The sequence below is a fragment of the Epargyreus clarus genome, unplaced genomic scaffold, assembly GCF_041222505.1.
Source record: "Epargyreus clarus isolate Ecla_fem2 unplaced genomic scaffold, WU_Ecla_fem_2.2 ptg000018l, whole genome shotgun sequence".
NCBI lineage: Eukaryota > Metazoa > Arthropoda > Insecta > Lepidoptera > Hesperiidae > Epargyreus > Epargyreus clarus.
Window position 1 is genome coordinate 13,193,127 of NW_027332226.1, and position 13,860 is coordinate 13,206,986.

The 13,860-nt window shown below is 36.2% G+C and overlaps 1 protein-coding gene across 1 annotated transcript in view; it reads right to left on the reverse strand.

The window, feature by feature from the left end:
• Positions 1-11,025, reverse strand: part of LOC140749440 (carotenoid isomerooxygenase-like) — a 30,090-nt gene extending 19,065 nt beyond the window's left edge. Inside the window, exons 1-7 of the mRNA XM_073082477.1 lie at positions 10,710-11,025; positions 10,170-10,369; positions 9,356-9,550; positions 8,719-8,916; positions 7,918-8,050; positions 7,183-7,357; positions 6,401-6,522 (exon numbers count right to left, since the gene is read on the reverse strand). Of these exons, the coding sequence (XP_072938578.1) occupies positions 6,401-6,522; positions 7,183-7,357; positions 7,918-8,050; positions 8,719-8,916; positions 9,356-9,550; positions 10,170-10,369; positions 10,710-10,863 (1,177 nt within the window). The 5' untranslated portion in view covers positions 10,864-11,025. The remainder of the gene's footprint in view (positions 1-6,400; positions 6,523-7,182; positions 7,358-7,917; positions 8,051-8,718; positions 8,917-9,355; positions 9,551-10,169; positions 10,370-10,709) is intronic.
• Positions 11,026-13,860: the final 2,835 nt, after the last annotated feature.

Below are 13,860 nucleotides of genomic sequence, written 5' to 3' on the forward strand. Positions count from 1 at the left end.
GTTCCGTTACACTGTCCGCGTAGATGGTAGCGTAGCGGCGTACGTAGAGGCTCGCGTAGCGGGTAGCGTAGCATAGCGATTAACGTTTCTGATTAGGTTCGTAGTTAATGCGTATTTTTTAGTGATTTATTATGAATCAAACATTGTTCAATACATCAGTGACAGAATTACAAATAAATATGCATATATCGACAAGATTTTAAATTACACGATTATTGTATTTAATAATATAATATTATTATAAAATAGATAGTTTTATTTTACTTAATTCATATAATTTTAGCAGGAAGTTCTAAGCTGATAATTTCATATTTTTTTTTATTCTATCATTAAATGTTTTAATTCAAAAATGATGAATTTTTAATCTTAAATCGCTTGAGTTGAATAAGCCCCGCTATAACTGTGAACCTACTTTGAATCACGTGCGTAACAGACTGCACAATACACTCCACACGTGGCATTCCGCGTTATTTGGAAACCAACAAGAACATCAATTTAATTAACGACAATTTTAGTCAATTGCAGATGTATGTTGGAGGATAAGTTGTTGGAGGTTAGAATTAGCATTTACTTTATTGAAATATGGTAGAATCAGTAGTGTTCAAAAATTGTTGTGTCGAAAATTGGTCTTACCAAGTCCCAAACCCTCGTGGGCTCTTGGACCACAACTTTGCTAAAGATCATCACTTGATCAAATGCATAATTTCCGATTCTATAACTACTTACGAATTAAAAATTAATTAAAAAAACCTTTTCCCACGGACTAAATTTTCAATCTAAACCATTCTGAAGTCCCCTTGAACTAACAACAAATTTCATCAAAATCAGTCCAGTCGTTTAGGAGGAATTCAGTGACATACACACGCACATAAGAAATATATATAAAGATGAGTAGCAGGAGAGCATGCAGTCCGAATCATGGTAAGTGGCTACTTCCGGCCATGGAAATCAGCAATCAACCCCTGGTAAGATTGAATTCCTACCTGACGTCAGCCAGAGATGCCCGCTACCCCTGAGGACTAAGCTGAAATGCCTCGGAAAAGTTTGACAAGGGAGTCTAACCAGACCCTTCAAACCAGCACACAGCGCTAACACTGCTGTATGAATAAATACATACCTAACATAACGTGGAACGTTCTACGTTCTGCTTAATGTAGAAATATGTGTGGCGGTGGTGCCGCCGGAGTTGAACCACAGTGGGTTTGACCACTTTTTTGATTATTAATATGTAATTAACCTATGGTATAAGGTTTCTCAGCAAAAATCAAAGAATTGTACGACAACACTCATGTGTGTTGACATACAATTGGTCGGCAAGTTGCTTGGCAAATTGTTCGTGCAAGTATGTAGATAACTCACTAAGATGTACTCGGCACTCTCTACGGCGCTCGTCCGCCTATCAAGGGATGTAAGTTTGTCAGTGCGAAACAAAGGATTTCGCCTGTCCTCGTGAGCAGTATTTACATACTCGTCTTCATTCAGCCAGCCATACCCGATCATTCGATAGTATCTAAATCTAAATATATATAACTCAAAGGTAACTGACTGACATAGTGATCTGTCAACGCACAGCCCAAACCACTAGACGGATCGGGCTGAAATTTGACATGCAGGTAGATGTTATAACGTAGGCATCCACTTAGAAAGGATTTTGATCAATTCTACCCCCAAGGGGATAAAATAGGGGATGAAAATATTACTTCCTAACGCGGGCGAAGCCGCGGGCAAGAGCTCCTTTCGTATAAAATCTAATGTACATATCTTACACAGTAAATTTAAGTATGCACATTTGAATTCCGTATAGTATACAAGGCCTGTTATCGGTAACCATAGTACCAATTTGACTAGATAATTACTAGAACACTCGCGATCTATTAGCTAAACACTGTGCAATTATCATCTGGTCTCGTTTATGTGCATGACAAGGTCCGAAGAAACTAAAACGTGTCCATCAATAGTGTCAATGAACAACATAAAAAGCTTATGTGACTATGGAAACAATAATAATTACCTATGTCTAATATGCATGGTGAGAAATTTCTATCTTTTTTATGTTATCAGAGTAGCAGATGAGCATTAATTCCACCTTACTAGGTGGAATTCATGCTCATCTGCTACTCTGGCTACTGCTGCCTATAGGCATCTGTAATCAATCCCATACAAGATTAGAATTAAACCCGAGGTCGATCACAGATACACTGCTTATATACTTTTGGATTAATATGAAGGAATTATAAAACTTAAACTTCAAAACTTGACGTCTAATCATAAAGGGTGTTGCAGTTGTAAGACTTAGAGAATCGATAAATTTCATCATCTACCAAGCACACCCCTAACCAAATAAACGGCTGCACGTGACTCACGTTTCTGTAAACATTGTCTTTAATTACAGCAAATCTAAGTAATTAACATACTCGTATATGTTAATTACTTAGATTTAAGATAACAGAACTATGAATTATAGTTATTATAAAAATAAGAATGCATTAATTTGCTAGCATTTAGACTATTAATCATTTTCTTATGACGCAGGCTAGATCTAAGTTCAATCTAAGTCTATCTAAGTCTAGGATCTAAGTTCCAGAACATATCTGGTAGATCAGTTTGATTGATTTCGAAGGATGAGTTTAAAGTTTTCAGCGTAATCTTAACAGTATTTCAACATAATGTAACAGTGACTGAAAATACTATTTTAACCAAATAAAAAAAAAAAAATTTTTGTTCCACCGCTAGGCTTCGGACACGTCCTCCCGTCCTCGGGTTAAAACCACTAGTCATGAGTCATGTTCACTATAGTTCACCTCACTGAATATCATACAACTATTATTATCTCTATCTATCTGTTTATCTACGTATCTATTTATTAATTTAAGGTGGTAGCCTTTTTCTTTTTGCGTAACCATAGCAGCGCTGTTGTATTCCACTTTGAAGGGCTTTAGAAGAGAGGCATTCCAACTTAGTTCTCAGAGGCAACAACGCATCTGTGGATCAGGAACCTAATCTTAGCCGGGGTTGACTATAGATTGCATGCTACTTGCATAGTTAAAAAAATATCGATACAACATACATCACTAATTTTGATTACACCCCTAGCTCCCCACTTAATTAGTGCACGTGACTATCAAAACGTGTTTTCGATCTCGATCATTTCATCATCAATTAATTCCAGCCATGGAAGCATTTTGTAATTAGTGCTTTATTTATAAAACCAGCTGTGAACTTTGCATCCTGTGTAAAGATGTAGTAAATTTAATATGTATATAGAAATTAGAAATATACACAATGATTTGACACATTTTGTATATACAGGTGAATTAAATTATTAATTTTGAAATAAATCGAATGCCAAGAATTGTCATTAAAGAAGTTACAGATACCTTGTATCTGTAACTTCTTTAATCTTTAACGTTAATGATTAAGATATAAACTAAAATGACATTAGTAGGTACATACAACCTTTGGAAAGTAAATACCTATATATTGCAATAATATTACAGTGATGATGATCTGACACTGACCTTATAAACTCCATCAATAAATTCACTCATATAAATAATAAAAAGAACTTCGTGGTTATTTATTTAAATAAGTGATTACTGATATATATAATAGAAGCTTTAACCTGCGAAGGTACGATCCGCTAAAGGAACACTCCTGACATTGGAGTTTACAGGAAGGACAGTACCTCAATGTGGTCCAAGTTATAAATGATCGTAACTATTTGCACGTATCGTAAACCGTGATTTATTTGATCCCTCGCTTTAGAAATAATAACAGCATACAACTATAAGCGTTAGGAATATAGCGCTAATAAGTGAGAAGAAATTTACTTATTTAATTTACTTAATCCGAGGTCTGAGTCAAATGAGGTTAAGTTTCAGGAGTGGTAATTTTCATAATTCCTAGCAGAAGAAGACTTCCTATCGAAGAAAATAAAATTTAAAATTGTAGGTAATAAAACAGTCTATAATTTTTATATCAACCATTTTTTCACATAACCGATTATTATTTAAGAAAAATCTAGAAAAGTGATTTTCAGAAAGGCATCATATTTATTCAAGGTTTAACGTAAGGAAGTTGATGAGATCGCTACAGGTGTTGCCTTGGGCCACCGGCCGCCACTCTGGATTAGCCGGAGTCCGGACGTAGGGGAGGCCGACCTCCGCTCGGCAAGGACGTGATTCAAGTTCAATATCTACTTGTACTATGAACGAAATAGAATCGGGCATGTTTCATATTTAACGGTTTTATTTAGTTTAACTTTGATAGGTAAAATCTAGTAATGGAAATTATACCTCGAATTCTCCTCCTTACCTAAAAAGCCGTTTTAATTACCTCCAGGTAGCCCGTGACCGCTGTTTACGTTCCACAAAAACCTTGACCTTAGCACTTCTCTCTTGCGCCTAAAAAAGTTTTTACTGTTGTTGCTGTTGAAGGGAATTCCAGAGGCGAAAATTCTCTTGCTAAATCTGACTACAGAGACATTATGTAATAGATCAAACACCAAATTAGAAAGACTGTAATTTATTTTTGCACAAAAACGCTCATTCATAGTATCTATTATTATGTTAAAATAAAAAGAACCCAACCTACCTACCCCTCAAAACAATAGAACAGGTGTTCTGTATCGCACCTTTCAAGCCACCTACCTTTTTCGTTTTTCGTTCACAAATATTTGGGGCAGATACTATTCATCACCAAATGAACAGCAAGCTCGCGTACTAATTCCATCTTATAAAGAAATATAATATATAAATAAACCTTCAGTTCTAGTAGTTTTAAGTCCGGGCAATAGTAGTAGCCTCCCGGGAATATGGGAATATGATAGGATGCCCCCGCAGCAGTAGGGCCATGTTTCAAGTTCAATTACCAGTACTACTTAATTTTATTTAATACTGCCCCAGGGAATTATTTTATCGATTTTTACTCTATAGATACCTACTCTATACTCAATATACCAATGTAACTTTCGGTTTCAAAGATTATTTACATAATCAATTATTATTAAGAATTGACAAGACCATTTCTAATATTTAAGATAGTGATAATATCATAGACTTAGAATTTTTTCGCTACGCTAGATAATATCTTCAATTCTGCGTCTCATTTTCTATCATAACTCCAACAAACTACCTTCTAACTAAAACTAGATACAAAGGAATCATTTTATTAATTATTTATTGATATAGGTATTGCACTAATATCAAAATATTTTTATTTATATATTAACCTTCCAAATGGTCGCCCTTACAGTAGGTATATAATGTTTTAAAATACATTATATGTATAAATAAGAAAAACCATTACCATACACGAATGTACTAATCCGTGAACTTCGTGGAGTTCAAATGGACTTAGCACTTATAACATACAGACGGTATTATTTTTTTAGCTGCTATTAGCTCCAAATGTGACTTGAAACGTGACTACACGTGCACTTCCGAACCACGTTCATTATCACGTGTCACGTGTAGAAACAGACCGAAAAACGGACTTAATTTTTTTCAACTGAAAACTAAGAAGATTTAAGGTCAGCGCGGTGGACCTTTACCACGCTATTCTTACCTAGTTAGCTTGGTGGACCTTTTATTTGCTATTATTTTTAAGAGAATCCTTAAGTAAGTATAATATGTTTTCCCATGACTTTTCCTTCATTGTTAAAGTTTCGAATCTTCATTTTCGAATTTCGAAAAAAATCAAAATAGCAATAGAACCCTGTGAATAGTTAACCTTAACCCTTACTTAACCCTTGCATTAACCATATCTAATATTGCTTTATTTTACTTTTTTTTTATAATATAGAAGTAGCAGACGAGCATGCAGTCCACCTGATCGTAAGTGGCTACTGCCGCCCATGGACATCTGTGATCGGGTTAGATATTCCTACCTGAGGTCGGCCACAGATGCGCCGCTACCCCTGAGGACTAAGCTGGAACGCCTCGAAAAAGTATGTCTCCCTTACCACACCCTTCAAAACGGAACACAGCAGCGCTTAACACTGAATTAGGTAGAAATAGGTAAAGAAGTAAAGAAGTAGAACTTTCTAAGGTAATTCAAGAGAATCTTGTTAGTCAACTTTAGGCCGAAATAGATAACTTAATATTAAATATTCAAGATCAATGATAAAAACTTATCCATAAATTAAATTAAAATAAATAAAATATAAAGTAACTCAGTTTTTGGAAATTATATTTATTACTGTGTTAGAAACATATATTTAATATTTATATATTTCGTATGAAATAACTACATCACGATTGAAACCAACAAATTTTTCGTTTAACTTTGAGTTCGTATATTAAACTGAAGCTAATAAAAGCGTGTTAAAAAACAGTTGTTTTAAATAGCATTTTCTGGACGTTATCTTGCATTTTCTAATTCCTAGACATTTCTTTGTCGCAGGGGTCACAGACCTTGCAAGGAGGGCAGATACAGCAAGGGCAGACCTTGTCGGGGTGAAGGAAGTACTCATCCCCTTCCGCATAACATCGCCCTAAGTTCAGCATATCTTCCAAGTCACATCTTAAACAAGGGTCAATTTTAAAAGTTTAAAAAACAATTTATAGTCACATTAAAACAGCTGTTACCATTAGGTTACTGCCAAAGACATTAAATAATTAATAATAACGCTTTCCACACACATTAAGGTTGTAAAAAAGCTCAATCAAAACCATGCATTCACGAGTGCATTGTTAACTCGTCTACTTTCCATTGGGTGAATTGTCTTCCTTACCCCTATAAAAATACAACCACCCTTACCCCATTCAGAATTGTAACTTCATATTTCGACATCTACTAAAAACCACGTAGTCATTGTTTTTTTATAATAAATAAGTTTGCAATCCATCTGATGGTAAATGGCTCGTGCCGCCCATGGACATCTGTAATACGATTATATTTCTACCTGATATCGGTCTCAGACGTGCTGCTGCCCCCGAAGACTAAGCTGGAACGCCTCGCACAAGTATGTCTCCCTTACCACACCCTTCAAACCAGAACACAGCAGCGTTCAACATTGCTGTTATTACGCAGAAATTGGTGTGACAGTGGTGCCGTTGAAGTCGTACGAATGGGTTCTACCACCTCCAAATGGTTAGTAAAACTTTTTTAAAATTTTATGCAAGTCACAATACGTGAGTAACTGAGTACCTGTTACGTAGTAAAAAGGATAACAAAACTAACTTGCTGTCCTCCAAGAGCATGGTCTCTGCAGCATTGAGCGTGGGTATCGCGTACTCCACGATGCCGCCCGCGCCGATCGTGACCGGCGTGGCGCAGATGGGCATGTTGTAGCACTTCTCCGGGTCAGCCTGTTCCACCAGCGCACTGTCGATGAACGTTGGTTTCTCGAAGAGACCTGACAACGAGAAGAAGAAAATTCAAAATCTGAAAATAAATTCTAACTAAGTATGTACTTAATTCGCGATAATTATACGGCATAACGCAATAAAAATCAGTTTTACCTGAAGTTTCAGGCATTTTCTGCACTAATAAAATTAGGCCCTTGACTATAGACCTTAATCGGTTACTTTAAGTCAGTTAAAAAAATAACTTAAACAGTTCTTTCATCGAATATCTTTCATGATAATATCTTTCACGATTAATATCTTTCTCGGTAATATCTTTCACGATAGTAAAATAACGGAAAACATCTAAAACTTACTTGACAGATTCAAAACTTATAGTAGTGGAATAATCCTGCTATAACCTAAAGTAGAAATAGTTGCAGCAGTGATTCCGTAACAGTCGAAATAGGACTTTTGTCGCAGCTGTAATTATAGAGCCGGAACATGGAGTCAAAATAAAAGTACCTACTTAAGCGGAAATAAGACGGTGGTGCCTCTGGCGACGAATCACACAGGTTTCTACCACTTACAAAAAGAAAATTATACTACATATGGAGAACCATAGATGTACCTTTCATAATGTTAACCACAAATCTGGCAGTGGCGAAGCCTATGGAGAGGTGGCCTTGTTCGTTGTTGCTCTTCACTCTGCAGATGATGTCGTCGGCCTCGCGCACCAGCCGTGTCAGGCAGTCCACTTGTGACTGTATATGATGTTGATTATGAATATTGTTCTATTATTTCCTAGTATCAGTGGTATAGGGTGATCTAAGTACAACTTACAATTAATAGATCTAATTGAAGTATCAAATTAGAACACGGGGTGTTTTTTACGACTGCGATCGGTGTAGACTTTTCAAGAGAGGGAGAGTAAGGTAGAAGAGAACGTGATTTGGGAGCGATACACGATTTGTGAAATGTACTGCTTCATTTATCTTAGTCGTCTTCACAATCTATCAGTCATGGACGGGTTCAGTTAAATAAATCACATTTACATACAGTTCGTATTCGATAGGTAATGACGGAAAATTCAGTAATTTACATACCTGCATTTCGTCATGTTACTTATAGAAAAATCTGTGCCCTCCCCGCCGAAGTGGGCATTGGTCGCTGTTGGTAACTTGTAACAGTACGTTTCTCCTAACACTCTTCACTATTAATGAATAACTTTAACTAGTAACACACAAGTACATCACAGTTCGTCCATGTTGTCTTACCTGAGGAAACTGCCCCGCCTTCCTTGCGATGACAAAGTCACAGGTGCATCGTCCTGCGCCGCACCTGTGACAAAGTCACAGGTGCATCGACCTGCGCCGCACGTAAGCTTGTAAACTAAAATTATTTTGTATTTGTCGTCCGTATGCCGTCTTACCTGCGGGAAGTTTCCCGCCTTCCCCGCAGAGAACACCGGCACGCGCGTGCAACGGCCCGCGCCGCAGACGACGGGCGTGTGCGCGGCGGCCGGGTCGGCGCCCGTCAGCGAGCAGAACAGCTGGTTCGCGCGCATCGCGTTGATCGCGTTCACGCCGAGCACGCGACGCTTGTCGTACACGCGGTTCTGTTTCAACGTCTGCGGTACGAAAACCTTGCTGATGACTCCGTTTAATATACGTTATTTTCTATATGTAGCCTCATTATGCTTATATGACGTGCAAAGATTTATAAAGATTCATCCCCTAAGTAACTAAGTACTACATACAATCTTGTAAAGTAGAAAAAGAAGTATTATATAATTTCAAAAAAGGTAAATAGGTTCAGTAGTAGGTGTAGGAAATTTCATTATTGGATATTTTTCGTTACTTTTCGTTCCAAAGCCACAAAAATAGGACAAGTCTAAATGAAGTCAACCTCCTTTGAAAACTTCATTAAAACGCCTCATATCAGTATCACTACTTTCCAGAACTTAAATTGGAATAATACACATCACCCTTTTAAATAAACAAAAAATGATGTGACCAAATACATTTTTTTCTAAATATTACTCTTGATGGAACCTATAAACTACTAACATAAAGACAAAGCGCGAGATTGCAATCCACGGGTGGAGTTTGCACAGCTAGCACCGCTTGGGGACAGAACTGTGCGCAGGCGAGCGCGGCGGTGCGAACATACTTCATGTTCTGGAAGAACAGCTCGCGGTCCGGGATGTTGCAGCACGGCGGCGTCACGTAGCACCCGCCGCAGATCAGCGCTACGTCCGCGTCCTGGGTAGAATACTAAGTTGTATAATCGAAGAAACATTAAGAATCACACCAAAAGTGATAACCTGCGGCTAGCGACCCTTCTCCTTGTGACAACGTGGATCCTCTTTAAATGATCCTTTTAAAGTCCTACATAAAATATGATGGCAGTTAAATGATTAATTATATAATTTCAAAACATGATTTAATTTTGAAATTCAGCGTGCGAAGTTTTAATATCCACAGCAGTCTTTCTTATCATGGTACAATATAGTACCTACCTATATCTACTTAAACTCCTAAGACAATGTTTTGAAAATAGCATCTTTAGCTTTTCTATTCGAAAACGAAGTTTAAATTCATACATTACCTATCCAATTTTATATGATACAAAAACTTGACGTAAGATTTTCCTTAACAAACCTACCTACCTAATTACCTACTTAAATTAATTGTGCCAAGATTAACGCCCGTGTTTTCTTATTAAAATTAATAAATTCTTGTCACAAACCATCAACATAATCATTAACTAAAATTGAAATAAAAAATGTTTACCAAATCATAAAACGGTACCTTCTCCAAAATATATATATCACGTGAAATAAACAGAAAATGATACGCAACAAAAAGAAATCACACATACATCAAGAGCGTTCTTGAGGAACACGCGTCCCTGGTAGGCCTCCACCTCGGTGCTGGTGTCGATGTGCGCGAGGTCGGTGGCCACGCCCAGCACGTTGTGCTCGGGCAGCTCGTCGTACAGCGCCAGCGACTTGATCACGCGCTGCTGCTTGAGGAACAGGCTCGCCACGCGGCCCACGTCGCTACCAGCGCCGATTACTGCTACCTGTGACCGAATTACAAGAAAATATTCCTAGGCAGAAGCGTCTCACATCTTCGTTGTCCAATAATCTGCAAAATTACAACGCGACTAATGGACGCCCCAATACTGTCCTACTGCTGTGCACGTGTCCCCATTCAGAATAGCAGGTGTTTAGGACATAGTCCACCGCGCTGGCCTAGTGTGGATTGGTAGTTAATAACTCTAATGACTAAGTTTCTGCCTTACCACATCCTTCAGATGAGAACTCTAAAGGGTTTAACACTATTACAAGCCAATAATAGCTAGGTAGCTAGGTAGCTTCTACTACCTTTGAACTAGTTTTTGGTGACCTCTTTATACCTACCTTATGAGGCGGAAATCTCGGTACAGGACAGAATCTGTTGCACTCTCTTTCGATCCGTGCCAATTCCTCTGACATCACGAAGTTCTGGTAGTACCGCCGCGGCGTGTACGCGGCTCGCGCTGGGTTAACCAGCTGACTAAACCGCCACATCTCGACTTTGTTAGTTAAATTCTTTTAGTTTTCATGAAGATTGTATGCTTGGGTGAAGACTGATTGTTTTGATTTTCTTTATTGCGAATTTTTAATATTTTTTTAGCGTTTTCATTTTGTAGTTGAGTAGGTGTAATGACAGCCGTGATGTCAGATATTTCTATGATAGAAAAATAATAGAGCTGTCGTCATAAAAAATTGTGTGATGAACCTCGGTATTGTTCCGGGTGATGAACTTTACAAACCCGCAGAGACATCAACCACCGACCTTTTACGTGCAGTTTTTCTTATTCCGTGTATAGGTACTGACCTATACACACGTATTTAATGGTACAATTTACGTCGTAATTAGATTTATATCAATTCTTACTTTGTGAAACCGAGACACCTTTCAGCGGGTGCAAGGAGTTGATAATGACTACAATGTGAAAAGAACAGCATTTTGAATGAACCTCTTAAGTTTCTCAACTGGATAAATACTACATCCAAAATCTATATTCCAAATCTATTTAGATGAACGGGTAATTTTCACTGGGAAATAAAATAAAACCACAAATAGAACAGACATCAAATTTAATAGATAAGTTCACCTATATCCTAATATATATTTAGTATAACATTCATATTGATTAATATTATATTGTCTACCCATATACAGGCATATTCACGTATAGATAAAACACAGGAATTAAAAATGACTAGATCTAGAGAGTGCGAGCGCGGGCGACTTCACAATCTTTCAAAAATATTAAGTAACTACTATTTTACAATGAAACAGAATATTCAAATAAATATTTAAAAATATTTTGAGCGTTTCGTCTCAAAAATGCATAAAACATTTGTGTTATAAGTATGACAACACTATCAATAATTTATTCCGCATTCCACTAAAGTTCCATAGCGACTGTAGTCTTTCTGTCTCATTTTTATCGTATTTAACAATGATATAATTACAAAATACGATATAAGGTTATAGTAGAACGCGCCCATCTCTATATTTACCTCATTATGTGTAAAATAAAATGATAATTGTATAAATAGTTAAATTAATGTCTAATGGCAAATATGCAAATTAAATTTATACACAGTAAAAAATACATAAATAATGCTGCATCTATTAGATGCCTAATGGATATTTTAGGGTCTAAGATTACGTTCAAAAATATGTTCTTTTTTATTTTCAAATTATCACAACCTAAACGGAATTACCATTATGGTGAGTATATGTTCTGATATGGTAAGGAATTATTTTAAAAGTTTATCGTCTTTAGATTAATCAAAAAATATTGTATCCGCAATTTTGAAAATGACACAATTTAACATGGATTAGTAAAGATTACTCACTCCTAACTAGAAAATGTACCCAGTTTTGAGAATTGAAATACTTGCGTAAAAAGTGTTGCCTCGTCTCCGTGCTAAAATATCCCTAAAATATTTGAAATAATTATTTATTTATTATGTAAATTCATGTAAATTACGCAGTATTAGTTATTTATTCGTAAATTTTCTCTAAAAATGTCAAAAAAAGCACTTACGATAATAAGCCATTTGTGGCTTCATTCAATTTCAAGGCGGCGAAGTATCTTTACTAATCTATGCAATTTAATTAGTACAAGTGTCAAAGATATCATGTCTAGTACTATATTTATATATTAAAAAAATGATTTGTTTTTTTTTGTAGATGTTACAAGATGAGTTATAATTAGTAAAATAAACATAGTAAAAATTCAATGCAAAGAAAACCAATTATGTTTCTTAATATTAGCAATTTAATCTTAATTTTTACCGTAAAAGTTTTCAATTCTAATTTGTGCGCCCACCCACTAAGTTAACCGGTTTTAAAAGGATAATTGAACCGAATAACCTCTAGATTGCTGTAATTATACACTACATAATACAGTATTGTAATATTATGACAAACATTGTGACAAAGTAATTAACTAAGCTACACCAATTGTTGAGATATTTCATTGTGTGCATAGCTCTATGTGTGCGTGACTTCGTAAATATTATATCAGACAGACAAGGTAAAACAAAAATGTAATTATGTTACCAAAGTTTCAAAACAGATACACATTTTACTAACGATAGTATTCAAATCACGCACACATAACCCAACATATATGCATGTACAGAGTTCACCCACACATAGAACCACGAGCTCCAATCTACGGAATATAGCTTATAAAATACATTTTTTTAAATAAAATATAGAAACTGTAGAATAATGAAGCGCCCACGGGCTCGCCTCCCGGCCTGCAGCTCCCTCACAACCCACGACCGTCGCCAGCGACATCTATACGTACTTCATAAGAAACTGCCATCACAACACTCCGCTCACATAAGGCTCGAAATAATTATATTAAATACTATTTTGTGCGAAAATTAAATATACAGCGAGAATACATTGAACTATGCATATTGCACGATTGATTGAGATTCTAAATAAGATACAGATCTGATCTCCAATCAAATATAATCAAATGTTGATCATTACAGACATACAGATGTTTTTAATAAACACAGATATAAAATAATACAGGTATGAGATTTATGAGAATATTTTTCAACGTTGCATACAATTGGTTATTACATTTACATAGAAATGTAACAGTAACTACTGTAATGGAGTACTTTTATGTTGCAACCAAATAGCATTATCAGTCGTTCTCAAACAACATTTAAAAATGACGAGTTTATAAGTGTCCATTCGAATCTTACGTAAACATATTCCTGTGTATGCACACGGCGACGCACCCGTAACGTGTACGTAAACTCGGGTACACATAATTTAAAAATGTACTAGAAATCTTGTGTTTTATTCAATACAATTTTTGGTTGCAATATAAACGTAATCTGCAGGTTATCTAACGGTTATCTATGGTTGGAAGTACATGACGTTATAAAAACGACCTATCTTTAGTTATGCGGGCTGTAATTTATTTTAGTACATAATACAATAGCACGCATACTAGAAACAATGCCGTCACTTGAAGC